The 27,906-nt window shown below is 51.1% G+C and overlaps 3 protein-coding genes across 13 annotated transcripts in view; all 3 read right to left on the bottom strand.

Moving 5' to 3' along the window:
* Positions 1 to 13,862, bottom strand: part of UBOX5 (U-box domain containing 5) — a 48,073-nt gene extending 34,211 nt beyond the window's left edge. For all 3 annotated transcript variants that reach the window (XM_054466618.2, XM_054466619.2, XM_054466620.2), the window contains exon 1: positions 13,738 to 13,862. The gene's annotated coding sequence lies outside the window, so the exon portion shown is untranslated. The remainder of the gene's footprint in view (positions 1 to 13,737) is intronic.
* On the bottom strand, positions 608 to 13,857 carry FASTKD5 (FAST kinase domains 5). Of its 2 annotated transcripts, XM_054466617.2 has the most exons (3): positions 13,738 to 13,844; positions 10,054 to 10,107; positions 608 to 3,350 (listed from the first exon to the last, which is right to left on the bottom strand). In XM_054466617.2, the coding sequence occupies exon 3, from the start codon at positions 3,158 to 3,160 to the stop codon at positions 866 to 868; it is 2,295 nt and encodes a 764-aa protein (XP_054322592.1). In that variant the 5' UTR covers positions 3,161 to 3,350; positions 10,054 to 10,107; positions 13,738 to 13,844; the 3' UTR covers positions 608 to 865. The 2 variants fall into 2 exon arrangements, with proteins under 2 accessions (XP_054322592.1, XP_054322591.1); XM_054466616.2 differs by lacking the exon at positions 10,054 to 10,107 and having other exon boundaries at positions 13,738 to 13,857.
* Positions 13,863 to 16,605: 2,743 nt separating the features above from the next.
* Positions 16,606 to 27,493, bottom strand: LZTS3 (leucine zipper tumor suppressor family member 3). 8 transcript variants are annotated; one of them, XM_054467981.2, is made up of 5 exons: positions 27,346 to 27,473; positions 21,721 to 21,883; positions 20,650 to 21,126; positions 19,442 to 20,305; positions 16,606 to 19,112 (listed from the first exon to the last, which is right to left on the bottom strand). In XM_054467981.2, exons 2-5 carry the CDS (start codon positions 21,790 to 21,792, stop codon positions 18,414 to 18,416), a joined length of 2,112 nt encoding a protein of 703 aa, XP_054323956.1. In that variant the 5' UTR covers positions 21,793 to 21,883; positions 27,346 to 27,473; the 3' UTR covers positions 16,606 to 18,413. The 8 variants fall into 8 exon arrangements, with proteins under 8 accessions (XP_054323956.1, XP_054323958.1, XP_054323955.1 ...); XM_054467983.1 differs by lacking the exon at positions 27,346 to 27,473 and adding an exon at positions 27,253 to 27,312; XM_054467980.2 differs by lacking the exon at positions 21,721 to 21,883 and having other exon boundaries at positions 27,346 to 27,493.
* Positions 27,494 to 27,906: the final 413 nt, after the last annotated feature.

The following is a 27,906-nucleotide window of genomic DNA, read 5'->3' as shown; positions in this document are numbered from 1 at the left end:
CTCAGGTGGCTGAGGCAGGAGAGCTGCCTGAACCTGGGAGGCAGAGCTTGCAGTGAGCCAAGATCGCGCCATTGCTCTCCAACCTGGGCAACTGAGGGAGACTCCGTCTCAAAAAGAAAAAAAAAAAAAAAAAAGGCCAGACACGGTGGCTCACACCTGTAATCCTGTAATCCCAGCACTTCGGGAGGCCAAGGCAGGCAGATCACCTGAAGTCAGGAGTTCAAGACCAGCCTGATCAACATGGAGAAACCCCGTTTCTGCTAAAAAGACAAAAATTATCCAGGCGTGGTGATACACGCCTGTAGTCTCAGCTACTTGGGAGGCTGAGGCAGGAGAATTGCTTGAACCTGGGAGGCGGAGGTTGCAGTGAGCTCAGATTGTGCCACTGCATTCCAGCCTGGGTGACAGAGCAAGACTCCATCTCAAAAAACAAACAAAAAAACTGGCTTAAAAAAAATAAATAAAAATATCTGTAAGGGTGGGGGGAGGGTCTCCAGAAAAGAATAAAATTTTAAAAAATTGGCTTTATATAATGTCTGACTATACTTTTATTCTAAAAACTCTGTGACATAAGGCTGGTAAACAGAAAGAAAAATCCAACAAGGACTTACTTGACCGTAGGACATATTAAGATGTTTTATTATTTACTAAGAGTAACATGTATACATTTGCAGTAATTTGTACAATCCAACTACATTACAACTCACAGTAACATACACTAGCTCTAACCTGCCTTGGATACCACTAAGTCTCCTCAACACACTATTTTATCGCCAAACTTACATTCTGGCTTTTATAATCATTTTGCAACACCTGGTACAGTATACACCTATAGCTTTGCCATAGAAATGCCCCTAAATGCCCTTCAGAGAGCAGAGGTGAATACTTTCTCATGAAGAAACGCCAATTTTTCTAAGCGAGTTCGTTTCAGTAGTGGGAGCCATTCCCAGTAGGATAACTCTACTACACGGTAGCCAAGCCGAGCCAGCTGCCGCCTCTTCATATTGTGCAGTCCAAGGAGATCCCTGGAGCCATAGCAATACTGGTTCCTGTTTGTGAACTGAATAGCCAGCTTCATTCTTGGGGTCTGCATGCAGGCTGGGGGGCACAGGCCAGCCATCTCCATGGCCCCTGATTTATCTGCTACATTGCGAAGGGAGCCCCCCAAAGGTACAGCTGCCTTATTCTCTAACTCCATGTGCTGCTGCCCAGGCTCTGACTCAGTTTTGCCCTGGAAATGTCCTCTTGCTTTCCCTTTTAGTAACTGATTCATCAAATCATCCGTAAGGCTGACTCCCACATGCTCACACTTTAATTTGGCTACATTTTCAGCTGGTGTGGCTTCTCTATTAAATGGTAATGGCTTCAGGTTAACATCAAGCTGGACCTCTAAGTCAGAAGATCGGGTATGAGGCAAAATCATATGGTGCTTCACGTACTGGGGCCCCCCCAGCATGGTCTCCAGTAAAAAGACAGTTTCTAAGAATTCAGGCTTTGAATTCATATCCTTCTCTGCTAAATACCACAGCAATTCAGACCCCTCTCGCTGAAGGTGAGTACTAAGACGATTGCCTCTGTAATCTGGACACTCAATGACAACCGTACCATCGAGGGTATATAGTTCCTTAATGAGGTCAAACTTAGTTCTCTCCTGAGCTAACCTGACAAACCCTGGACTGAGAGCAAAATCAATTAACTCTACTGGAAAGCACTCCAAAAATGCCAGGCCCAGCAGGCAGGTGGGCAGGTGTTCTGGGTATTGGTTGAATTCAGGCATCTTTCTGTGAATCTCATTTATCAGGCTGGAGTAAAATTCTTCTGCATTGGGTGGCTTATAATTCAGAGTTCCAAATGACCACAGAATCTTGGCAACATCTTTACTTCGACACTGTGCCACTCTAGGAGGCAAAGATGCAGCCACTGCATTCATTACTCCTTCATCCAGGAAGCGTAAGGCCGAGCAGTAAAGAGTCAGGTGCATGACACCTTGAACTCCCAGGGAAGGAATTCGCTGAGGAGCAATCTCTCCAATCCGCTTCATGAAATTGATATGATCCACGTGAGTGAAACGGAACATTTTAACAATATTCACTAAGGAGTGACTACTCAGATGCTGCATGTCAGCACAAGCCAAGTCTCCAATTTTCCGCATGACAAATTCAGAGAGATTAGTTTTTGATTTAAAGAACCCCAAACAGATGGTACCAACCTCCTCTAAATTGATCAAATCTATATACTTAAGGATCAATGATTCCAATTTTTGCATTAGATCCTGGGATACCTGACGATTTTCACCTATAACATAAATTAAGTGAACTAGCTGAGACAAGGATAGATCTTTCCAGCGCAAATTAAGATAACTACAACAAATGTTTAAAAACCTAGGTACTTTGCGGCCTATGTACCTCCAGAGATCAGCCACCAAAAGGAGCTGATCTACACTCATCTCCCATACCTGATGGCAACACTTGGTCTCATACACATCTAGCATTGAATGGGAGTGAGGGATTCCTAAAATGACAAAAGCTTTCAAAACATTGATCAGATCTTGGGTATCAAAGAGCTTTATCTTCCTCACACTCAGCTGGCAGAGCAGAGCAAAGCTGGTACTGCCCAGCAAGACAGGATGCTGCTCTGCAGGCAAAGAGCTCAGCTTACACAAATAATCAACAATGACTTGAGCCTGGAGATTATTTTGATTAACTCTGACTTTGTGCAAAATTAGTACACCTTCTGAAACAGACAGGAGCTGAGAAGTCTCAGACGCACTATAGCTGTGAACACGGTATTCTGGTCTTAGCTGTAGGAAAACTCGCAAGTTTTCAAAGGAATCAAAAACTTCTACATTCTCTTCATCAATTCCTGTGGCCCTGGGTGAGCCCAGCTGCAATGTACTGGCCTTAGAGGAAGATGTCTTGCTGAATTCCAAACCTGGGCGGGCACTGCTGGTTGTCGGGATTCTCCGAGAAGAGAAGGTGCTACATATGTTCTTAACTTTTTTGGCAGAATGGCAGAGGCTAATGTGTCCTGGAGGGTCCTGTCCCCCATGCTGTGTGCTGCTCGCATTCCAGTATGACACACTTCGGACTGCACCAAAGGCAGAAGGACTGCAAAATGCTTGGTATCTTAAAAGTTTTAACGACTTGAGAGTAGCTGCCATTCTGGTGTCAGTATTGATCTCTTTGGCAGTCAGAATACAGTCCTCACAGATTTGACCAGGCAATTTCTTGTTTAGATGGTGCTTGATTAGAGCTGGACGGGGAGGTGTTCCACAAAAACTGCCTGGAAATCTTCGGTATATCACAAGAGCCAGGGATCACAAATGACTGGGTCAGAATTGGTGCCAGATACTGAAAAAAGGGTAGATGAAGAATGAGTGGCTTCTACCTACAAAAGCATCCAAATTTACACATTATAAAAAACAGGTTGAAACTACACTGCTGTCTACTCAAGTAAGTTCAATGCTAGTAAATGCCCAAACCACATGACAGCATATATCAAGGATAAATTCTGCACTCTGTGTAAAGGCCTAGGAAAACCCCCAACCCAGGGTACCCATGGGCAGTTCCTGGACTGCTGCTCACCAGACTTCCTTCACTGTACAAGGCAAGCAGTGACAGCTAAAGAAGAGACGGTGCTCTGCTAACATTTGATAGGAAGAAGGAAGGCAGATTTCTAGAAAGAAGGCTGGGAACAAAAGTGAGCAACTCCTTCCATCTCTTTGATTCAAGACAAACAGGTCCTACCTGAAGAATATTTATAGAAACTGCTATGCTAACAACACTAAGTAAAAAGTGGGATCTGGTATAAAAGATAATTAGTTAGCTGGGTGTGGGTGGCTCACGCCTGTAATGCCAGCACTTTGGGAGGCCGAGGCAGGCAGATCACTTGAGGTCAGGAGTTCAAGACCAGCCTGGCCAACAAGGTGAAATCCCATCTCTACTAAAAATACAAAAAATTACCCAGGTGTGGCAGCACACACCTGTAATCCCAGCTACTCAGGAGGCTGACGCAGGAGAATCCCTTGAACCCGGGAGGCAGAGGTTGCGGTGAGCCAAGACCGTGCCACTGCACTCCAGCCTAGGCGAAAAAGTGAGACTCCATCTCAAAAAAAAAAAAAAAAAAAGATTTAATTAGTTATACCCACGATAACCCTCCCTGTTCTTATAGCGCAAAACTGTTAATTCCAAAATTCTGTCATTCTAATGCTGTTCTTGTACTTTTTAGAAGATGCCTACTCTCCTCTTCAGGAAGCTTATAACAGAATTTGAGTCACTATTACAGAGTAGTCACAGAGTAATGGTGTTATTAGAAAGTATACTAAAAAACTCACTCATTTTGGTGGGAGAAAGCAGAAGGTTGAGGGTCTGCTCACTGTCACTTCAAGGGTGGGAGGCAAAGAGTACCCCAAAGCTGGGCTCAGGGTTCAGGGAACACCAATTGACGCAACTGCCCCGCTGACATCTTCTGGAGAAGGCAGCTTAGCAATACTTCCAGTGAGTCTTTATTCTGCCTGTGAGCAGTACAATGCCCATTTTTCTCCCATGGCAGAAACCATGAGAGACTATGAAATTGATTCTGCTGTGCTCCCGCTTTCCTTAATGCTTATTCTTTTTCTTTCCACTTAAGTGCCAAAGCCTGACAAGCAAGACCCAAGGAGACCTGAGTTGTCAACTGATGTACCAGACAGGGCTGTTGCTGCAGAAAACTCCATAGAAGTTCCAAGGGTGCCAGAATGATTTTCTGGCCTGCCCAACTCTGTTGTCAGCCACTTTCTTCCAGAGCCCATAGCACATCATCATTTAGTTCATCAAAGAACAGCAGGGCAGGTCAGTGGCTCTGTTCCAGTAGCCCAGCTACACAGGCTTCTCTAGATGGCAGGAACATATGTATGAATTTCTGTGTGAATCAGAGCAGAATTCTCTCACACTAAATTTTTATACACTTGGTTCTTTACTGTGGCTTGTGGACCATTCTTTTTTTCTTTTTTGAGACAGTCTCACTCTGTCACCCAGGTTGGAGTATAGTGGCATGATAACTGCAGCTTTGACCTCCCACTTCAAGCAATCCTCCCACTTCAGCCTCAGCCTCTTGAAGTAGCAAAAACTCCAGGTGCACACCACCAAACCCAGTTAGTGTGTGTGTGTGTGTTTGTGTGTATGTGGAGATGGAGTCTCACAATGTTGCCAAGGCTGGTCTCAAACTCCTGGGCTCAAGTGATCCTCCTACCCTGGCCTCCTGAAGTGCTAGTATTACAGGCATCAGCCACCATGCCTGACCACCTGTGGACCATTCTGCCCACCAAATTTCAATCTGTGGTTCAGATCAGCGGTGAGCAGACTATGTCCTGGGGCCCAAATCTAGCTCTTCACATGTTTTTGTAAACAAGGTTTTTTCAGAACATAGCTAGGCCATTCATTATATATTGTCTATGTCTGCTTTCCTGCTACAAGAGCAGAACTGTGTAACTGTGGCTATTTCTATAAATGCAGATGGCCAGCTTTTTAAAAATTAGAAAAACTTGGCCATGCCTATAATCCCAACACTTTGGGAAGCTGAGGCAGAAGGATTGCTTGAGGCCAGGAGTTTGAGACCAGCCTGAACAACACAGCAAGACTGTCTAAAAAAATAATAATAAAGAAAAAATAAATTAAAAAAATAAAAAATTTTAATTAAAATTAGAAAAACTATATAAAAATAGTACTAAAATAATGTTTTTCTTTAATATTTAGATGATAATTGAAGATTATAGTCCTCAAAATAGTCATTAGGAAACTCAATTAATACTACAGCACAGGAAAGGTGGGAACAAAAGAGACAGCAGGATGGCCAGGCATGGTGGCTCATGCCTGTAATTCCAGCAATTTGAGAGGCCAAGGCAGGCAGATCACTTGAGGTCAGGAGTTCGAGACCAGCCTGGCCATCATGGCGAAACCCTATCTCTACTACAAATACAAAAATTAGCCAGGTGTCGTGGCACGAGCGTGTAATCCCAGCCACTCGGGGGGCTGGGGCACAAGAGTCGCTTGAACCCAGGAGGCAGAGGTTGCAGTGAGCCAAGATGGTGCCACTGCACTCCAGCCTGGGTGACAGAGACTCTGCCTCAAAAAAAAAAAAAAGAACCAAAAAAACAGAGATAGCAGGTAACAGAACTCTCCAGCTGACAGAACAGGGCTTTTAAGAAGACCTACTTTTGGCTGGGCACAGTGACTCACATCTGTAATCCCAGCACTTTGGGAGGCTGAGGCGGGTGGATCTATGAGGTCAGGCATTCGAGACCAGCCTGGCCAACATAGTGAAACTCTGTCTCTACTAAAAATACAAAAAATTAGCCAGGCGTGGTGGCGGGCGCCTGCAATTGCAGCTGGGGCACCTGCAATCCCAGCTACTCGGGAGGCTGAGGTTGAACCTGGGAGGCAGAGGTTGCAATGAGCTGAGATAGCGCCATTGCACTGCAGCCCAGGCAATAGTGCGAGACTCCGTTTCAAAAAAAAAGAAGACGACGACCTACTTTCGAATTTGGAAGTTAATTTAATCCACCACAATGTGCAACTAAAGCCATATACTGTTCAAATCTGTAGTCTTCATCTCATTTGAGGAAGTAGATCCTGGCCAGGAATGGTGGCTCACACCTATAATCCCAGCACTTCGGGAGGCCAAGGTGGGCGGACCACTTGAGGACAGGAGTTCAAGACCAGCCTAGCCAATATGGCGAAAAGCCATCTCTACTAAAAATACAAAAATTAGCTGGGTGTGGTAGTGCGCCTGTAATCCCAGCTACTTGAGAGGCTGAGGCAGGAGAATTGCTTGAATCCAGGAGGCAGAGGTTACAGTGAGCTGAGATCATACTACTGCATTGCAGCTGGGCGAAAGAGCAAAACTGTCTCAAAAAAAAAAAAAAAAAAAGTAGATCCTAAAAAAATAGCTTTAAAGGCCCCATTTTTAAAATAAAATAGCTGTGCCACAGTAAAGCAAAAAATAGAAAATGTCTGTCTAGAAGGAGGCTGGTTTACAAGATAAATGTGTGGCAGGCATCAACACATGAAAAAGTACACACTAATATTGAGTGGAACAAATAACACATAAACAAGAATTAACAAACATCTCTATAAATGATATCAATTTTAAAACATTAATAACTAAAATTACTTCAATTAATTCTACCTAAGAGTACTTAATGAAATTACTATACGTGGTCTGGAAATAAAAGAACCATCTCCTAGAACATCAATGTTTGGTGCAGCTCCAGTGTTTTGAATTCACGTGACTCTTTTTGATTTGTAAAAACACAGGCTAAGATCCAAGATGGAAATAACAAGAGCTATGCCTTAGGGCCTCCTCTGTGCCAAGACTTAGAGCCTTGTAAAGCTGCTTTATCTGCATTAGTTCCCATCCTTATAACATCTCTGTAATGTAAGTTTATAATCCCCATATTACTGATGAGAAAGAGACCACAAGATTAAGAAACCTGCCAAAAGTTATACAGCCAAGGGATTGAGTGGAGCCTAATATTAAAGACTGTCTGACTCCTAAGCCCACATTATTGGTGTACTAGAGAGACAAGAATGGATGTCAGGAAACATAGGTTCGGGGGGCAGTATGGGGTGGAATGGCTGAACAATCTATGGTCTTCTAGGATTTCCGGGTGCCAGGGAGCTGGAGGGTTAGAACTAGGTAAGCTTGAAAGTCCCTTCCACCTCTAACGGTCTAGGATTCTAAAACTACGGTTTATACTGCAGGTTGAGTATCCCTTGTCCAAAATGCTTAAGACCAGAAGTGTTTCAGATTTTAAACTTTTTCAGTTTTTGGACTATGTGCTTTATACTTACCAGTGGGCATTCCAAATTCAAAAATCCAAAATCTGAAATACTCCAATCATTTTTTTTTTTCCTTTGAGTATCATGTTGGTGCTCAAAAAGTTTCAGATTTTGGAGCATTTTGCATTTTGGAGTTTCAGGTTTGGAATGCTCAACCTGTACTTTAAAAAAGAACAAAGAGAAGACCTCAAAGGCTGAAATCTACATGAGGGAAAGAGTTCGCAGGATGCTCCAGGATCAAAGTAAGGAGAGCTACCACAATTGAAGACCTGAAAATTGGCAGTAGAGATATGGCATCCAGAAACTAGGGTTCAATACAGAGAAGCAAAGGGAAACCCCAGGAAAAAGGTGAAGGAAGATCCCAGGACAAGAGCTGTGAACAGACATAAAGAGCAACCAGCTCATGCTGGACGACACAGACAGTACCCAGGAGAGGAGAATCATACTTCTACCGGATAATCCGGGCACGAACAAGAGATAAGGATACAAAAAGCCATGCTAATAAAAACAGTAACAAAAATTATTAATGCCAGGGAAGACAAAAAAGTTATACAAGATAGAATATGTTACCACAGGCAGGATGCAATGGCACATTCCTGTAATCATATACTCTGGGAGGCCAAAGTGAGAAGATCACTTGAGGCCGGGAGTTTGAGACCAGCCTGGGCAATGTAGTGAGACCCCCACCTCTACAAAATATTTAGAAATTAGCCAAGCCTGGTGGCACACACCTGTGGTCCTAGCTACTCAGGAGGTAGAAGTGGGAAGATCGCTTGAGCCCAAAAAGTTAAGGCTGCAGTGAGCTGTGATCCTGCTATATGGCAGGGTGACAGAGAGAGACCCTATCTCAAAAAATAAATAAATAAAAAGAGTAAGGAAAATATTGGTATATCATACTCCCTATTCAGTTGAGAATAATACTAACATAATTTTATTAATATAAATCTTGATATTAGCCTAACCAAAAATTATGAGCAAACTATATTGGGAGGATAAAGTGAGTAAGAGGAGGAGTGGGGGGAGGTTGATGATACAAGAGACCTAGAGCCTCAAAGTCCATAATAAAAAAGTACAATTGGACAGGTGTGGTGGCTCACAACTGTAATCCCAATATTTTGGGAGGCTGAGGCAGGAGGATCACTTGAACCCAGGAGGCAGAGGTTGCAGTGAACCAAGATCGTGCCACTGCACTCCAGCCTGGGCGACAGAGCAAGACACGGTCTCAAAAAAAAAAAGAAAAGAAAAGAAAAGAAAAAATAAATATAGTGATGGCCAGGATCAGTGGCTCACACCTGTAATCCCAGCACTTTGGGAAGCTGAGGTGGGCGGATTGCTTTAGGCCAGGAGTTCTAGACCAGCCTGGGTAACATGGTGAAACCCTGTTTCTACTAAAAATACAAAAAGTAGGCTGAGCACAGCGGCTCGTCTGTAATCCCAGCACTTTGGAAGGCTGAGGCAGGAGGATCACCTGAGGTCAGGAGTTTGAGACCAGCCTGGCCAATGTGGCGAAACCCCGTCTCTACTAAAAATACAAAAAATTAGCCAGGCATGGTGGCAGGCACCTGTAATCCCAGCTACTCAGAAGGCCGAGGTAGGAGAATCACTTGAACCCGTGAAGCAGAGGTTGTGGTGAGGCGAGGTCGCACCACTGCACTCCAGTCTGGGCAACAGAGCGAAACTCCATCTCAAAAAAAAAAAAAGCGGGTCGGGGGAGAAAACTATTATTTAGTGTTACAAGCTCTACTGAACTATTTGACTGTTTAAACCATGTACGTGTACAATTTTGACAAAAATTAAATTTACAAAATGCATGTATTATCAAGATATTATGGTATTGTTCAAGATAATGAATGAATAGAGAAAGTAACTTAATAGATAAGGAAAATGTTGAAAAGTTATTTTTAGTGCAAGCACTTTCTACTACGTAAGAACTTCTTTAAAGATGTTCAACAACAGAAATGATAACAAAATAAGGAATCTTAGAGGCATGAAGAGCCAATCTACAAATGGTAAACAGTGGCTACTTACTCTTTTCACCATGTAACATTTACAGTAACTCTATAGAAACTGTATCTACATATACAGGTCTGAAACAGAGGACTTCAGAAGTTGGTCTTGAGTACTGTGGAGAAGGAAAGAAAAACAAGGAAGATACAGAAGCAGCAGAGGAGAACAGTAGGGAGAAAAGACACTGCAAAGAAGCAGCAGTCAGGATGACCAGATAGCGAAAACATACCTGAGAAGGTTAGTTCCTCCTTACTCAAGGACTCTCAGAAAATCCATAGGAAAGCTGGAAAGAGAACACTATGAGATGCTCAGTCAATTAACTTCTGACTCTTTTTTTTTTTTTTTTTTTTTTGTGACAGAGTCTTGCTCTGTTGCCCAGGCTGGAGTGCAGTGGCGTGATCTCAGCTCACTGCAACCTCTGCATCCCGGGTTTAAGTAATTCTCCTGCCTCAGCCTCCCAAGTAGCTGAGACTAAAGGCTTACGCCAACATGCCTGGCTAATTTTTTTGTATTTTTTGGTAGAGACGGGGTTTTGCCATGTTGGCCAGGCTGGTCTCAAACTCCTGGCCTCAAGTGATCCACCTGCCTTGGCCTCCCAAATTACTGAGTACTGAGTACACCACGCCCGGCCTGACTCTTTCAATAAAGGTCAAAGATACCTGATATGATTCACAAAACTCCTTTCCTAGTTTAAGTGCCCCAAGTATACCTTTCTCCCCTTTAGGGGTCCTAACGAAACAGAGTAGAGCCTCAGAGACCCCTGGACCCTATCAGTTCCAAAAGGCAATGCCCAAACCTCCCTGAATGATGTGATTTCACAGGACTGAGGAATCTTACCTTTCTCCCTTCCACATACAGGTCTGAGCAAGGCCGAATAGCTTCATTTTAAACTAGAGTCTAGAAGTTAGAGGAGGGGGGCCAGGCAGAGGAAGGAGCCATGCTAACTGTAGACTGAGTATGACACCTTAAACACATACAATTTACCACTTACCAGATCTGATCCCCCAATTCTAACACTTTTCCTTTCTAAGTCCCAATAAAATTACCACAAATAAATGAACACTCCAACCCTATTCTTGTCTCAGCAAATAATTTGTTGAGCAACCTTAAGAATTAAAAAGGCAAAAAAACTGGCTAGGCAGATGGCTCATGACCATAATCCCAGCACTTTGGAAGGCCGAGCAGGCGGATCACGTGAGGCCAGGAGTTCAAGACCAGTCTGGGCTACATGGCGAGACCCTGTCTCTACCAAAAAAAAGGCAAAAAACCGAACTTTCTCTAGGTGCTGAGGTATCCTGCTGAGAATCTACAAAACTTCAAAGTCCCTAGTGAGGGCTTAGAGACTGGCAGTAAGGACCTTAGCTGTTAATGTGGATGTTAATTGGGTTAAACTCTTCTGTGTTTCTGTTTCCACAGGGGAGCAGAGCCTCAGAGAGGAGTCTACCAGTACTGCGAAGGTGAAGCACTAGTGCAAAGGTGTTTAGGTCAAGTTCAGTGTCACTCGCAGGTCTAAGCCAAACTAAAATTATTCAGTCTAGCAATCCATCCCTTCCTTTTCGTTCTAGACTCCATGCTGATAGGAGAAAAACAGCACATCACAAACATTTGTGAAACTTTTTCAGCTACACAGCCCTCTCCTTCTCTTTTAAGACTTTGCTATTCCTCTATCAGAATGGCAAGAAGGATGTGGGTAGATACAGTATGACTAAGCCCTGTAGATTATTCTGTTAGAGCTACTGCTTTTAAAGGGTTTCATAAAACCCTGTCTTTAGAAAACCTCTCCATATAACAACAGGGAGTAGGCACTCATGTCCTCTCAGCCCATCTAAATGGGACTTCTAGAGGAATTACAAAATCCAGGCAGGTAAAGAGAAGTAGCTGCATGCACACAGTCGTCGTAAGAGAAAATTCCCAAATAAACGGTCCAAGTACCTATAACTGTTAGCTAAAGAAACACTTGGTTTTATCTGCTTTTACAATTTGCAAGGCTGTATAGTACATATTTCAGACAAGTAAAGAAGGAGTTTCAGAATTCTTTTTTTTTTTTTTTTTTTTTCAGACAGGGTCTCGCTCTGTTGTTCAGTCTGGAGGGCAGTGGTGCAATCTCCGCTCACTGCATCCTCGACCACTGCCCCCCACCTCTCACCCCGGCAACCCCCCGGACGAGGTATCCCTCAAGGATCTCAAACGATCCTCCCACCTCAGCCTCCTAAGTAGCTTGGACTACAAGCCCACCACCACGCCTGGCTAAATTTTGTTTTTTTGTTTTTGTGTTTGTTTTTTGTTTTTTTCGTAGAGACAGAGTTTCCCTATGTTGCCCCCAGGTTGGTCTCGAACTCCTGGGCTCAAGTAATCCTTCCACTTCAGCCTCCCAAAGTGCTGGGATTACAGGCATGAGCCACCGCACCTTACCTTAGAATTATTTTCTATCAAAGTTGACTTATTCACATGATGAATGGCAAGGCCTTATTATCTAAAAATATAAACTAAAAAACTAAAAAAAAAACCAATGGATGGGGAAGAAAATCATACTGACTAAAACATTAGACCTGCATAACTGCCAAAGGCCTCACTTTGTAAGTTATGTTATGCAGCACAGAGTCTTCAGATTTTATTTATTTGTTTATTCATTTATTTGAGACGGAGTCTCGCTCTCTCGCCCAGGCTGGAGTGCAGTGGTGCAATCTCGGCTCACTGCACACTCCGCCTCCCGGGGTTCACGCCACTCTCCTGCCTCAGCCTCCTGAGTAGCTGGGACTACAGGCGCCCGCCACCACGCCCAGCGAATTTTTTGCATTTTTAGTAGAGACGGGGTTTCACCGTATTAGCCAGGATGGTCTCGATCTCCTGACCTCGTGATCCACCCGCCTCGACCTCCCAAAGTGCTGGGATTACAGGCGTGAGCCACTGCGTCCGGCCCAGATTTTATTTTAGTCTACCAGGTAGTAGCAAATTATCCGAGGACTTGCCCAAGACCATTCAGGTCAGTGAGCTACAGAATCCAGTTCTGGAAAGGCAGCCATTCTTACTATTCACAAAGCGGAGAAAACGTGAATTCAGATTCCAGCAGCAACAAATGACTGGAGCACAAAACGCCAGCCACAGTTGGTGCTAACGCAGCTGGCTATCAGCTCCACAGGATGAAGCACTGTCCAAGGGTCTGATCAGTGAAGCATCATCACCCAAGACTGATGAACATAGCTGACATGAGGGGACCCAAAGTTCCCTGAGTCAAGACAGAAGAGCTGTGTCACGGTTTGCACAGAAAGAGAAAGAGCAACTATTCTTACCCACGGAAAGAAAAAGGGAGAAGGCCATCAATACTACCCTTAGGCTTGTGCAACCAGAAACTGCTAAAAATGGGGGGAAAGTATATATCCTATCATACTGACGTTTACCGAAGACTCCGCATCCCAAATGCTAAGCAACATACTGTAGGGCCTTGCTACTCAGTGTGTGGTCTGCGTGCCAGAGGCTTCAGCCTCGTCTGGAATCTAGTTAGGAACACAGTTATCTCAGGCCCCAACCCAGACCTACAGAATCAAAATCTCTAAGCGATTCGCAGGCACATCAAAGTGTGATGAGAGGCGCGGCAGAATATCTGACTACATTCTCGTAACAGCACCGTGAGACAAGTACTGTTACGATCTCCATTTCACAGAGGAAAAAAATCAAGGGTCAGATAAGCCCCCTGCCAAAGATCACAAACTCAGGAGCGGCGAGAGTCACTGAAGTTCTCACCATAGCCAGGACTGCGAGAGGCACTCGCAACCCCGGCCAAGAGCTGAACAAGGCCTCGATGTGCGCCAGCCCTGGGCCGGCCGGGAAGACAGGAGGCACAGGCCAAGGCCCAGGACGGTCGTGAACGCGGGAAGAGGCCGCCGCGACCTCCTCCCCGGCCGCCGCCACTCACCTGATCCTCCCGAAGGTGGTCGCCGCAACACCAAACCGGGGACGGCGCGGGCGACGGCGACACAGATACCCGCTCCTCCTGCAACTCAGAGCCTCACAGCCCCACTTCCGGCCAACTGCCCGCTACTTCCGCCTGCTGCGCGAGTGACGGATGCGGCCGAGGCTCAAAAGACTCTGTCAGCGTTTCCCAAGGACATTTTCCACTGGAGAACGTTGTTGAGGAGGCAGGGGGAGTCTAGGACCTGCAGAGGGAAAACACCTTCCTGGATGGATCGCTCTGAAAGTCATTAAGTAGCTTAGTCCCGGCGCGGTGGCTCACGCCTGTAATCCCAGTACTTTGGAAGGCCAAGGCGGGCGGATCACCTGAGTTCAGGAGTTCGAGACCAGCCTGGCTAACGTGGTGAAACCCCCGTCTCTACTAAAAATACGAAAATTAGCCGGGCGTGGTGGCGCACGCCTATAATCCAGCTATTCACGAGGCGGAAGCAGGAGAGTCGCTTGAACCCGGGAGGCGGAGGTTGCAGTGAGCCGAGATCTCGCCACTGTACTCCAGCCTGGGCACACCTGTACTCCAGCTCTGGGCCACAGAGCGAGACTCCATCTTAAAAAAAAAAAAAAGTAAGTAGCTTAGACACAGGTTCAAATCTGAGGACCACCACTCAGGGTTTTATGGCCTTGGAGATGTCACATAAATTCATTCTTGTTATATTATTATTATTATTTTCACAGAGACGCGGATGGCAGTGTCTTCCTATGTTGCCCAGGCTAGTCTCGAACTCCTGGGCTCATGCAATACTCCCGCCTCAGCCTCCAAAAGTACTGGGATTACAGGTATGAGCCATCGCACCCAGCCCACATAAATTCTCTAAGCCTGTACAGTGAGAAAAACAATACATGTATTTTTTTTCGTGTTTTTTTTTTTTTTTTTTTTTTGAGACAGAGTCTTGCCCCATTGCCCAGGCTGGGGTGCAATGGTGCAATCACGGCTCACTGCAGCCTCAACCTCCTGGGTTCAAGTGATCCTCCTGCCTCAGCCTCCTGAGTAGCTAAGACCACAGGCATGCACCACCACACCTGTCTAATTTTAACAATGCATTGGTCGGGTGTGATGGCTCACACCTGTAATCCCCGGTGTTGGAGACCGGCCTGGCCAACATGGTGAAACCTCGTCTCTACTAAAAATACAAAAAAAATTTAGCGGAGCATGGTGGCGGGCACCCGTAACCCCAGCTACTTGGGAGGCTAAGGCAGGAGAATCACTTGAACGCAGGAGGTAGAGGTTGCGGTGAGCCGAGATTGCACCACTGCACTCCAGCCTGGGCGACAGTGAGACTCCATCTTTTTTTTTAAATGCATTTATAATAGAGATGTATCTGTAAAGTGCTCTTAGGAAAAGAGCTAGTGACATGATTGATAGATGAGCCTGCTGAGAGAAATGGATGTGGAGCTGGAGCTTAGGGAGGCCAGAGCTATGGAGCATGAGCTAGAGTGATTCTCCACCACCCTAAGAAGGAGGGCTGGGTCCTACTGGGTACATATACTGACACAGCTGTCAGTATAGGTACCTAGACAAGAAAGAGACTCTACTAAACCTCTACCTATCAGAAAGTCCTGGCCCCAGGCTGCCATTCCTGAGGGCACTTGAGATCTGCTGATCAGGGTCTTCATATCTTGTCAATGCGTTGGCTCTAAGGGGTGTGAAGGAGAGCTGAGAAATCATGCTCCCTCCAGGGCCTATCTCGTAGGGAAGACAAAATCAATGTAGGGAGAACACGTCCCTGCAAGGAGGGGCAAGCCTGACATCCCAACTCCTCAGCTCTGGAGACAGCGCTGTTTGAATATCTGGAGCCCCAGACCAGACACCACTGCTTAGGGAGGGTTCTCTCCCTCAGGCCAGACCAGGGCAAACACTATTCATTGTTATGACTCTGTCCTTGCCAGTAGAACCCGGAGAAAGCAGAGAGCCTACCCCCAAGGAATGAACCATGTTTGTTCCTAGGCAGCCATGACAATCCTCTTTCTCTTTGTAATACTCAATTTCCCATTCTTCCTTGAAGTGGGAGGAGCATGTGACTCAGTTCTGGCCAACAGAACTTAAAGGGAAGGGTCCTTGGAGGGCTCTGGGAAAGCTTTTACTTTCACGATAAAGTAGGGCAGCCTCAATGCCTTCATGGAGCTGTGGCAGCCACTTTGTGGTAAGGAGGGAACAACATGCTAAGGATGGGACAGTGACAGGATGAAAATCTAGGTCCCTGATGATCTAACAACCATGACACCTACCTCCAGATTTCTTGTCAGGTTGGGGAAAAATAAACCACTCTTTGAGGTCCTTTGTGTTACTTACAGCAGAATGCATTCTTGATTGTGTGCTTTGAGTGGATGACAGGGGAACTGTTATAAAGGGAAGCTCTCTGCTGTGCAGCACGCTTGGGTCCCTTTTGCCTTTGGGGCTTCACCATTAATTGCAAACCTGTTCCCAGTCTTCACTTCTGTCCATTCAGCCCACAAACATCTACCAGTTGCTGTAAGGTGGCTTAGGCGACTGCAGGCTGCATCTAGCTGTCCTGCATCACCTGTTTTCTGGCTAGCAGCTTAGTGTCCAGATTCTGAGCTGGAACCAGCTTTTAACCCCTTTGACAACAGTCTGAGCTGAAGAGAAAGCCCACTGGGCATATACATGGCACCATGACTCTTCCCGGGCAATGTGGCAGAACTTGGGCTTTGGGCCAACCTCCTAGCACGGCCCAGTGAGCACCTCCAGTCTCATGCCTCTGGGAAATCTGTTTACTCCAGCTTTGCCCCCATCCCCCACCCGGGCCTCACCTCCCACACCTGCAAAGACACAAGCAGGCCAAAGAATACCACTCAAGAGGCTTTTTCCATTTTATTTCTTTGGGAAAGGAAAACAAAAAGTCTTTCCATCACATATGGTAGAGATATATATTTATATATATTTATATATAATTTATTTTGTGGTTGGACATCCCAAAGCTGAGTCTGTTCATATTTTTTTCTATTTTTTTCTTACTAATGCCTTCTCTTCTCCCTGCCCCGTGGCCTAGGCCTAGGTTCTAGGGCAGGTGCAGTGAGGGGTGAATGGAATGGGCAGTAGTTGCCAGGATGGCCTCCTACCCAGCTCAGAGACCTGGTGAGGACCACCCAGAAGGGCTGTGCAGAGGGTTAGAGGCCACACAGAGGGGCACTCATGTTTTTGTGGGGGATGCACAGCTCATTAAACAGTCACCAGTCATGGGAGGAGGCTGGTCAGGGGCTAGGGGACTTACTCACAGTAGTTGCCAGCTCTCTCCACCTTGTCCCCCAAAACTCAGTCTTGGGGGTGGGAGGAAGAGAGAGTGAAAAAGAGAGAAATACAAGGGCTGAGGGCCAAGCCTCCTCCAATTTTTATTGCTGGTGAATTAGAAATTTGCTTTTCCCTTTCTGTCTTGGGGAGATGGACTCTGAGAGGGCCCCAAGAGAAGTAGCTGACATTGGCTGACCTAACCCCTCATGCCAGGCCTACCCTGGGCAGAAATGCTGAGCCACCTCAGGGCGCCAGGAACCTCTCAGGTCAGCCTTGTTCTTCAAGGGCAATCACATCCAACTCTCCCCCCACCCCCAAAACAAGGGCCTCCAGCTCAGACTTGGGCCAGTGGAGCTGGGAAGTGGGCAGTGCACCAAAGGTCAAGCGGAATTTTCTACTGGAAGAAAAGGTGAGACTTTGGGGAAGAGGCTGCCTAGGAAGATGATGTGCTGAGCATGAAAGCAGAAAGAGGCTGGGGGAATAGAGTGCGGGAAGACATCGCAGACACTTGTCTGACCTCAGAAACTGGGCGAGGAGTGCCTGAGAGGCAGGTAGCACTTAATAGCTGTGTTAGAGCCGGACAGTGGCCCTGGGTGTGGGGTCAGCCAAGCAGATGGGGCTGTTGCCCTGCGGGATCCTGGCCAGAAGGGTGACGGTAGAGCCGAGAAGCCATCAGGCCACGCTTCCCAAGAACAGGAGGACAGATCTTCCCTGGGTGCTGGACTTCCAGCCCCAGTCCTCCCCTCCCGCAACACACACACAGGGACACACACTCACGACCAGGCCAGGCTCTGAGGCCTGAGCCCAAGAGATCTTGTAGGGGGAGGGGCTGGGCAGGTAGCCCTCTCAACCAAAGGCAGGCCATCTGCTCCCACTTGTCCTGCCAATCTGCCCAGGGAGGGAGAGCACTGTAGGAGGGAGAGAGGTCTGGAGCCCAGGCTCTGTCAGTTTCAGTAAACCCGGTGCAGGCCCCCTCAGACTCCATGGCTTAGGAAGTGAGCACAGAGAGCATCACTAGACACAGGGTGGCCAACAGTAGCAGCCCAGACCCCCAGAAGGACTGGGGCACCTTATGGCACTGCAGGTCTGCTGCCTCCATCTCCAACAAGGGGGTGCCAAGAAAGGGAGCATGAGTCCTCCACTCACCCTGCCCTCCTCCTATTCCCTCCTTTTAGGAGGGTCCAAGTGGGCTGCCACGGGGGCAGTGCTGGAGCTAGGAGGGCAGGTGGGGAGGGAGGAACCTGGTCACAGCTGCTTAGAGAACCTCTTTGGTCTGGGGATATGGGGTCTATGGGGAAGAGAGATGGAGGGGAGGGGACACTGAGGACTCTGGCCTTTTGACAGGACATGTGTCAAAATGCCGAGTGCCCAGTCGATCAGATTTCTGTGGACTCAATGCGCTCGAGGCGGGAGGGGGTCCAGGCCTTCTTCTCCTCGCCATGCTGGGGAGTGGGCGTGCTTGCACCCCCTGCGGCCCCGCGCTCCCGCAGCCGGCGCTCCAGCTGCTGGTTGCGCTGGTACATCTCCACGTAGCTCAGCTGCAGCTGCTTCTGGTACTCGATCACCTTCTCCTTCTCCTCCAGCCACACGCGGCGCTCCTCGGCGAAGCTGGCACCCTGGCGCTCCCGAGCCCGCCGCTCAGCCGCCAGCTCGGCCTGCAGCCGCCCCACCTCCCGCCGCAGGGCCCGCGTCCCGCTCTCCCCGCCAGCCTCCGCCTCCCCGTCCACGGAAACCAAGGAGGCGGCAGCGGCCACCCCGGCCTGACGGCGCATCTTAGCCTCGTCGCTCTCGCAGGTGGCCAGAGCATCCTGTGGCTCGGCCTGGTCCACGGGGGTCAGCGCCGGCTTGAGGCAGGCGGCAGGCAGCTCGCCTTCGCCCAGCTCCAGGCTGGCCTGCTTGCTGCTGAAGGAGTCCCGCAGGCTAAGCAGCTGCTCCTCCTTCTCCCGCAGCGAGGCCCGGCCCTCCCGCAGCTGCGAGCGCAGTCCCACGATCTCACTCAACTTCTGCGACACATCCGCCTGCGAGTCCTTCAGCTGCTGCTTCAGAAGGGAGATCTCGCCAGCCTTCTGGCACACCTGGGCAGGAACAGGTGAGAAGAGAAGCCGGGTAAAGGCAGAGCTCTGCTCACCCCAACCCAGCTACCAGATCTGGAGCCAGGGGCACCAAGCTTCCCAGGGCTGCAGGCTCAGCCCCTCATCAGCAGCGACGCACCCGATTCCCTGCCTGGACTCAAGATGGACATGTCTCACCCAGGGGATGGCCTCGGGTCCTCACAGACACTCCAATTGATTTTTGTCCCCCCTGCTCCTTTCACCACCACCCCCACCCCGTTATGATAGTGAGGGGCAACTGCTCTGGGGTTTCCCAGAGGGACAGAAGGGAGGCCCAGATCCCCAGCCCGCACCTCCCACTTAGTTTCCTCCATCCGGGGCAGGAAGTCGGCCTGCTCCTTCTGGCAGGCGGCCACCTTGTCCTCCAGCTCTTCCCGCTGCCGCATCAGCCGGGCCGCCTCCTCCTGCAGCTGCTTCTTGTCCTGCTGCAGCCGCAGCACCTGCAGCTGTAGGCCCTGCTGGGCGCGCTGGGCACGTCGGGCCACCTGCTGTAGCTTCCCGCTGCAGCCCTGCCGCAGCTCGGCCAGCTCCCGCTCCCACGCCTTCTGCCGCTCCTCCAGTACCTGGGCTACAGCCGCCTCGCTCTGCTCCAGGCTGCGCCGCAGAGCTGCCACCTCCTGCTCCTTCTCCCATAGCCGCTCCTCCAGCTCCTGGATGAGTGCACTAGGGGAGGGCGGTGAGCAGGCCGCGAAAGACAGGCCTCCACCTCCGCCCTCCCCAGAGCCCAGGTGGCCTGGCCGCCCCATAGATGACGACGATCCACTCTTGCTGGAGGCCCGTCCACTATCAGAGGTCCCCAGGTCCTGGTAACCCGACCCCCCACCGCTGCTGCCACCACTACCACTACCATAGCTGGCAGTGCCAATGCGGTTAATGTGGCTGGTGGAGGCACTGAGGGGTGCCAGGTGCTGGCTGTAGCTGGAGCTGTAGGTGGGCAGGCTTGTGAGGGAGTTCCGGCCTGAGTCTGAGAGGCCACTCCCACTTCCACCCGCTGGAGTCATGGTCCGAGACTTGTCCAGTCCGCCTTTGAGGCCACCAGGGCCCTGCCGTCCCTCAGGAGTCCCATTGGTCTGCGGGGGGCACAAATTCTGCATGGAGTGGAAATTCTTGGGTACGACAGGCTTGAAGGCCGACGGCCGAACTAGTGGTTCTGAGCACTGCAGGAAAGGCAGGAAGGGGCTGGGGGTCAGGATGAGGCCTTGGGCTTGGCCCAGGCTCTTTCCTCTGGCCAAGACTTGTCCAGCCCCACCTCCCACCCCTACTGGATTTTCATCCTGAGGTCCCCCAACTGGGGTTCTACCTCATGGCTCCCCGATGCCAGATCTCTGTCCTTGATCTACCCGCTAGACTTGCCCCCAGGTCCCCAGTCCATGACTCCCCAGCCCAGCCTCCATCCTGCCCCCACAACCCAACCTCCAAGAAGGCCCACTTTGCCTTCCTCTCTGGGTTGCCTCCCACCCCCAGAAAAAGGCTGTGAGGGTCTCAGGCCCTGCGGACTGACCTGGTCTAGCTTGCCAGAGGTGGCCAGGAGCTTGGGTGGGTGGCTGGGCTCACGATACTGTGGTGGGGCTTTGTCACTGCCACCACTGCTGCTGCTGCCACCGCTGCTGCCAACCACGTTGCCACAGACATCAGTGTGGTCACTGCCCCGCAGCTCGCCATTGAGGTAGAGGGAGTTGGCGAGACCCTTGTCCTCTGAGGGGTAGCGGCCCGGCCTCTCCCTGCTGGCCCCACTGCCACTGCCTCGGGGGCCAGGGAAACTGCCCTGGCTGCCCCCACCCCCTGTGCGGGTACCCACGCTCTTCATGGCAAACTCCTGGGCATGGGCCACCCCACTGCCCACGCTGCCCATGGCCAGGCGGGGGTCCGGGGGTCCAAGCTCGGAGGGCCGTGGGGCAAAGGCCAGGAGAGGATCCCGCCCTGGGTCAGCGCGCACAGGCAGCGTCTCCAGCTTCGCCATGACTAAGCCAGGGGGGCACTGTGGGCACAGGTGGGAAGGCAGAGATAGGTAAGACCCTACTCCTATTCCCACCACCCCAGCACCACTCTGCCCCTCAGTGTCCCCTTCCCTACAGTGGGTACAAAAAGTTCCCAGGCATCCAAGGTGAAGGAATAGGGCTGGGATAAAAGAGAGAACTTGGGAATGGGGGCTGCCTGTTGCCCACCTGATAAAGCCCAACCCCCAGGGCTCCATGCACATAGCCCCCAGCGTTGCTCAGCTCAGCTCAGCTCAGCGTTCCATTCCTAAACTTCTGCTTTAGCCCCACCTCTGCCATGAGCTTCCCAGGCTCAGTGACCCTCTCAACTCTTTGCTGCAACCCCAGAATTTTGGGGTTCTTTATCTTGGGTCTGGGACCCTAATATCCCAACCTCATGGGCTGGGGAAATGCAGTTGGAAGGGGAGAGCAGTACCTGAATCCAACAGGGAACCAACCTCAGAAATTAGGGGAGGGAGAGAAATACACCCCTATCCAAAAATTGAGGGTGGGGGTCCTTCCCAGCCCCCTAACCTAAGGTGTTGCAGTCAGGGCAGAAGTGGAAGCTCACTACCAGCGCAGGCTTCTCTCCTTGCCTTTCCAAGGGGTTGAGGGGCCGACGGGTCCTCAAGCCTGGGACCCTCCGAGGCCCGGTCTGCAGGGGCCATGTGCCTCACTCTCGCAGTCGGGGCTCGGCCCGAACCAGCTGCGCGACTTTGGAGGGGCCGACTGAGCCATCCCGGACTGCAGTTTTCTCCTCTGCGAAATGGGAGGAATGAAGGACCTACCTTGCAGGGCTGCCGCGTGCCAGGCGCCCCGAGGCGGCGAGCGCCTGAGGAAACGGGGGTCTTGGGGAGGGTGGGTAGGCGACGCACATCTGGGTCGTGGGTGGGCGCCGCCAAGGGCACACCCTGTCCCTCGCGGATGGACAGGGCCCGCGGCTGCAGTAGGTGGCAGGCCTGCCCTCCCCAAGGTCTTCCCAACTCGGCCGCACCGGGGCCCTGGGAAGACAGGGCCCCATTCCCGGGATCAGTCCTCCGCAGAGGTCCCAGGGCTGGCTGAGGCTGGGGCAGGGGACGCAGTGGCGCCAGCTGCTGGCGCTGACGGAGCCTCCCTCAGGGCCTGCGTTTCCCACAGGTGGGGGGGGGCCGCGCACCCTTCAGCGGCCCCCAAGGATCCTGAGCCTGCCGAACCCCGCAAAGAATTCACTGCCACCAGGAAGACTTCCTGGATTACTACCCTCTCCCGCTCCCTGTGGACCTTGACCCTGCTCAGCTTACCGTGAAGCCCTCTGAGCCCTTCTGTGGGTGCGCGTCCCCCTCCCCCAAGGCCGGCCCACAAGCGCAGGGGGAGCCTGGCCTCGGGTTACCTGTGCTCAGGGAGGCCGTGCTTCCTCGTTCCTTTGTCTCAAGTTGGCACCTGGGAACACCTGCCCCAGAGATCTGCATAATGCAGCCGGGCAGGAGCACCAGGCAGTGTCTGCCTCGGGTCAGACCCTCAAATAAGTGTGTGGGAAATGGGAGAGGACGCCCTTCAGGCCTTTTCCCACTACACCCTGCATAAACCAGGCAGGGAGCCCTCCTTCCCTATCAAGTTAAGGGGCCCACGTGGCACCCTATGGCCCCACAGACCATCTTCTACCCAGATGCCCAGTTCTAATGCTGAGTGCCTGGCCCAGACCAAGGGAACCTGACAAAACTGTTGTCCTTCGGGAGTCTTCTGGCCCCCACACCAGGAATGAGAGCTCTAGGTTGTTGGAAAGTTCACTACCAAGCCTGTCCACTGTCTTTGTAGAATTCCATTCTCAGCATCTGTCCCCACAGGTGTGGAGAAGAGCACTTCGCCACCCTCCTCCCTTGGACCCGTCTGTCCCCATAAGCAAGGGCCAGGACTAGGATGAGGACAGAGAGCCACGTAGGGCACAAATGAAGGGCGCAAACAGCAAGTACACAGCCCTGAGGGTGACAGCCTCCTTCCCTTTGTGCCTTGGGTCCCTCTCTGGCCTCACCCTAGTCCCTGCTCTGCCTCTACTCCCCAGCATACTCCAGCCCCCTATGCCTCAGCCCCGCAACCCCCTCCTACCTTAAGCATGGCCCCTTCCTTTGCCATCTCTGGGTGCAATGTGGGGAGCAGCTGGGGACTGGGAGGATGAAGCCTGAAAGGCCTGAGGCTTGGAATGAGTAGGAAGCCCTGGGCAGGGTTTGGGAAGGAACTGGCAAAATTTCATACAGATCAGGTCAGGCGGTGGGGACAAGGGATAACTCTGGACTGGGCACCAGGGTGGGTGCAACACTGTTAACATGATAGGGGGAGACTGCTTGGGGAAAATAGTTGCTTTGGGAAACACCAGAGGAAGATACCTCTCAAGCACTAAATGGAGGCCAAGCAAGGTGGCTCATGCCTGTAATCCCAGCATTTTGGGAGGCCAAGGTGGGCAGATTACTTGAGGCCAAGAGTTCAAGACCATCCTGGCCAACTTGGTGGAACCCCATCTCTACTAAAAATAGAAAAATTAGCTGGGTGTGGTATGCATTCCTGTAATCCCAGCTACTTGGGAGGCTGAGGCACGAGAACCCCTTGAACCCGGGAGGCAGAGGTTGCAGTGAGCTGTGATTGCACCACTGCACTCCAGCCTGGGTGACAGAGCGAGACTCCTTCTTAAAAAAAAAAAAAAAAAAAAAAAGCACTAGATGGAGAGAGATTGAGATCATCAGTTTTCAAGGGTGCTGGGGGTGGGGGCCAGCACTGAGCCAGGGAGCAAAGCCCCAGAAGTCTGGAAGGCACTCTGGGAGCAGGAAGAAGGCCAGGAGAAGGTGGGCCCTGAAGGCCATGATTGGGGGGATTCAAGAATGTGGGGACAGTTTCCAGTGTTAAAAATAACAGGGCCAGGTAACATTGGGGTTGGAGAGTGTGCTGCCGATTTAGGAGCTGGTCTCGAGACATCACCAATGTCTATGTCGGAATGGTTTCAGAAAAGTGGTACAAGTGCCAGATGCGGTGGCTCACACCTGTAATGCCAGCACTTTGGGAGGCCAAGGCAGGCAAATCACTTGAGGTCAGGAGTTCGAGACCAGCCTGGCCAACGTGGTGAAACCCCATCTCTACTAAAAATACAAAAAATTAGCTGGGCGTGGTGGTGCACGCCTGTAATCCCACTACTCAGGAGGCTGAGGTGGGAGAATCACTGGAACCCGGGAGGCAGAAGTTGCAGTGAGCCGAGATCATGCCACTGCACTCCAGCCTGGAAGACAGAGAGAGACTATGTCAAAAAAAAAAAAAAAAACAAAACCGGCCGGTGCACTGGCTTACGCTTGTAATCCTAGCACTTAGGGAGGTCCAAGACGGGTGGATCCCCTAAGGTCAGGAGTTCGAGACCAGCCTGACCAACAGGGCGAAACCCTGTCTTTACTAAAAATACAAAAAAATTAGCTGGGTGTGGTGGTGCATGCCTGTAATCCCAGCTACTCAGGAGGCTGAGGCGGGAGAATGGCTTGAACACAGGAGGTGGAGGTTGCAGTGAGCCAAGATCGCACCACTGCACTCCAGCATGGGTGACAGAGAAAGACTCCTTCTCAAACAAACAAACAAAACAGAACAAAAAATGCAGTACAAAACAAAGGCAGTCCACGAGGTTAGAGGAGTGCAGAGAAAGACATGGCAGAGTTCCTGCTAAAAGAGAAGACAGTCATTTAAGGAGGTTTGAGATTCAAGGGCTTTTTTAATTTTAAAATTAACCATGGTAGAAACCTGGGTGTTAATATGCTGAGGGAAGGTGCCAATAGTGAGATGAAAGATCTAGGCAAGGGGATAGCAAGGTGACTGCACCAGATACCTGGATCTGGGCAGGAATAAACCTCAACAGTGATCATGTTGACCTTGAGTGACAGGGTATAATGTTTGGGAAGGTGCTTTGTAAACTATAAGGGGCAATACAAACATGTAGTACACCTTCTCTGAGATCCGGGAAAGGACAACCTGAGCATAGGTTGGGGCTGGTCATAGGCCACTCTGCCCTACTGTTTCTCTAGAGTGTGTGTAGTCCCCAGCAAGTCTCATATGCCTCGAGTCATGGATGGAAACAAGGTCCCAGGACCATTGTCCTGAGCCTCCTTTCTCCGTGCTCTACCTGGGGAATGCTTGACTATCAACCCACAGAAGCTCTCTCTGGAGCCTCACTCCCTAAAGAGCTTCTTGTCGTAATTGTAACCTGTCATGGTTAACCCCTTGCAAGCATGCCCTGCCCCTTGTCTCTCCCAAGCTTTGGCTGCTGCAGCTTCTTTCCACAAAATCCCAGCAGATAGCCGGGCATGGTGGTGCGCATCTGTAATCCCAGCTACTCCGGAGGCTGAGGCACGAGAATTGCTTGAACCCAGGAGGTGGAGGTTGCAGTGATATTGTGCCACTGCACTCCAGCAGCCTGGGCAACAGAGTGAGACTCCCCCTCAAAAAAAAAAAAAAAAAAAAAAAAATCCCAGCAGGACAAAGAAGGGGATGTTCCCTGATAAGCAGGAACTGAACCGAGAGGAAAGGTCAAGGTCCTGAACTGGTCCAGGTAACTGAGCATGGTCTGCAAAGGCAGCCTCCTGGCATCAGTGCACCACCCTGGGATGACAGCCTGTTGCCTGACTGCCTCGATCTCTGTCACCTCAGCCCTCAGTGCCTGGGGCATTATACACAGTTTTAGCATCATGAGGGGGCCAAACAGACTCTACCTGATAGTTACACCTACAGGTACCTCCAACCCACCCCTCAACCTGTGTCTCTCCCAAAGCTAGAAACACTTGGGGTCTCAGAGGCCCCAACCCCAGCCCATTCTATCTCCTAAAAATCTCTAGCCAGCCCCTCCATCCAGCACCCCTGCTGGGGGCTCCTCACTGGACTTTCTTCTGCACTCCCTCTCCCAGGCAGCTGCCAGGGGACTCCTTCTAAAGGGCAAAGCTGATCTTGCCCCTACTCTGTCCAAATCCTTCCATGAGCAAGACCAAGTGCAGTAGACAGAGTTCTGGCAGCATCAGCTCCAAGTGTAAATCCCAGCTCGACTGATTAGGGGTGCAACCTCATGCAGGTTATTTCACCTCGGGTTCTCACACCTACCTTGCAGGCATTTTAAGAAGTAAATGTATTATGGGTGAAACGCCTGGTATTCCTCTTGGTCCCCAGAACCAGAGCAGAGCTTGCAGCAGGGTCTCCAAGGACTCTCCTGATGCCCCTCCTCTATGTCCCCTGACCTGAGCCCCTCTCTACTTCACACACAAGCTCTTGCCAGCTCTCTGTGCCCATCCTACATGCTTCTAGACCAGTCCAAAGGCTGGCCTCAGGACAGCATCCCTGATCTCCACCCCCAGAGGGGGCGTCTTGGAGCACTTGGCTCAGGACACCCCCCGGAGATTTCACTCTGAGGCCTCCCCAGGGCTAGCCTGTAGGTTTCCCAGGGGCACAGAGGGCAGAGTCCTAGGGGTCTCTGGGCCCTGCACCAAGGAAATGCAGGGTAAATGCCTGTGGGAATGCTAGTTATGGGCAATGCAAAGAGGCAGTGAATCCGGGCAGGGAGAGCAGGAGGGGTTTCCAGGAAGCAGGACTGAGGGAGGAAAGGGATCTGGGGGCACTGCAGGGCTTTTGGGGTGCAGAGATATCCAGAACTTCTTGGTTGGGATGAGTGAGGGGAGATCAGTCTTCCCTCGGTGGCCTAAGCACTGGCGGCGGAATGGGCCCATCACCTAGCTACTGGCTCTGATGAAGCCGGTGTTTCAGGACTGAGGGGGCCGAGAGCGCCCCCTCCAACCCGAGCACACACACGCGCGCACACACGAGCTTCTGCTGGGGGTGGGGGGGGTCGCCATTCACCAGCAGCCCACGGCCCGCAGAGCCAACTGATAGAGACCCCAGCCACAGGCCACAGGACCTCGGAGTCCCTGCGATGGGGGAAACCCCGCCCGCACCTCCCCAGGCTCCCCACCAACGCGTGTGGCCCCGGGGGGCGGGGCGCAGAGGGAAGAGGTGACATAATCCGAGCCGCACCCCCTCTGGCCGCCACCTCCCCCCAGACCGGGCGAAGCATCCATGACATCATCCGCCTCTTCTCCGCTCCCCTCCCCCTTGGGACCCTAGCAGCGGGACGCGCCCCCTACCCAGTCCGGGTCGTCTGACATGCCGCGCAGTGCAGCAGGCAGGGCGGCAGGTCGGAACCAGGAGGGATGCCACGATGGGCCTGCCTCACTTACTCGCTGCCTCAGGGTCCGGCGCGGGGTCTCCAACACGGGCGCCACCGGCCCGGCTTGCTGGCGCAGCCCGAAGCACGCCCGGCGGGGCGCGCGGCGCGGGCCCGGCTCCGCTCCGCGCCCCTCCTGCTCCCCGCCCGAGCCCCGCCCACCAGCGGCTGCGGCAAACACGAGCCCGCCCTCCGGCCACGCCCCCCAGGGCAGCCAATGCCCGGGCTGGGGCGGGGTGAGGCTCCTTAACCCCTTAGTCGCTGCGCCCCGCCCGCGCGTGGGACCCCTCCGCCTCACCCTCTCTAGGGCGCAGCAAGTCCGCCACGAACCCCTCGGCTCATCGCTCGTTACCCCCCAGGCCCTTGGGCTTGGGCTCAGGCCCAGTCGTTCCTCTGCAACAAATCCAATGGAACCGCGCCCTCCCTGAATCCCACGTCTAGGAAGAGGAGGAGGAGCCCCTCTTGTTTGGGGGAAGGGGCTCCCGACTCGGAGCCCCGAGCCCCATTCCTCTCCCGCGCCAGCTCTTCGGGACGCTGCCTCCCAGCGGACTCCCTGAGACCTTGCAAGTCCGCT

This window comes from Pongo pygmaeus, chromosome 21 (genome assembly GCF_028885625.2).
Source record: "Pongo pygmaeus isolate AG05252 chromosome 21, NHGRI_mPonPyg2-v2.0_pri, whole genome shotgun sequence".
NCBI classification, from domain to species: Eukaryota; Metazoa; Chordata; class Mammalia; order Primates; family Hominidae; genus Pongo; species Pongo pygmaeus.
Note: the sequence above shows the minus strand (reverse complement) of the source record. Positions and strands in the feature narration are given on the sequence as shown.

Excerpts from the sequence above, each read along its gene's own strand:
- FASTKD5 (XM_054466616.2), bottom strand. The coding sequence starts at position 3,160 with ATGGCAGCTACTCTCAAGTCGTTAAAACTTTTAAGATACCAAGCATTT.
- LZTS3 (XM_054467981.2), bottom strand. The coding sequence starts at position 21,792 with ATGGCCCCTGCAGACCGGGCCTCGGAGGGTCCCAGGCTTGAGGACCCG. Across the intron at positions 20,306-20,649 it reads CCTCTGGCAAGCTAGACCAG|TGCTCAGAACCACTAGTTCG; the intron begins GTCAGTCCGCAG and ends CCTTTCCTGCAG. Across the intron at positions 19,113-19,441 it reads TGGAGGAAACTAAGTGGGAG|GTGTGCCAGAAGGCTGGCGA; the intron begins GTGCGGGCTGGG and ends GTTCCTGCCCAG.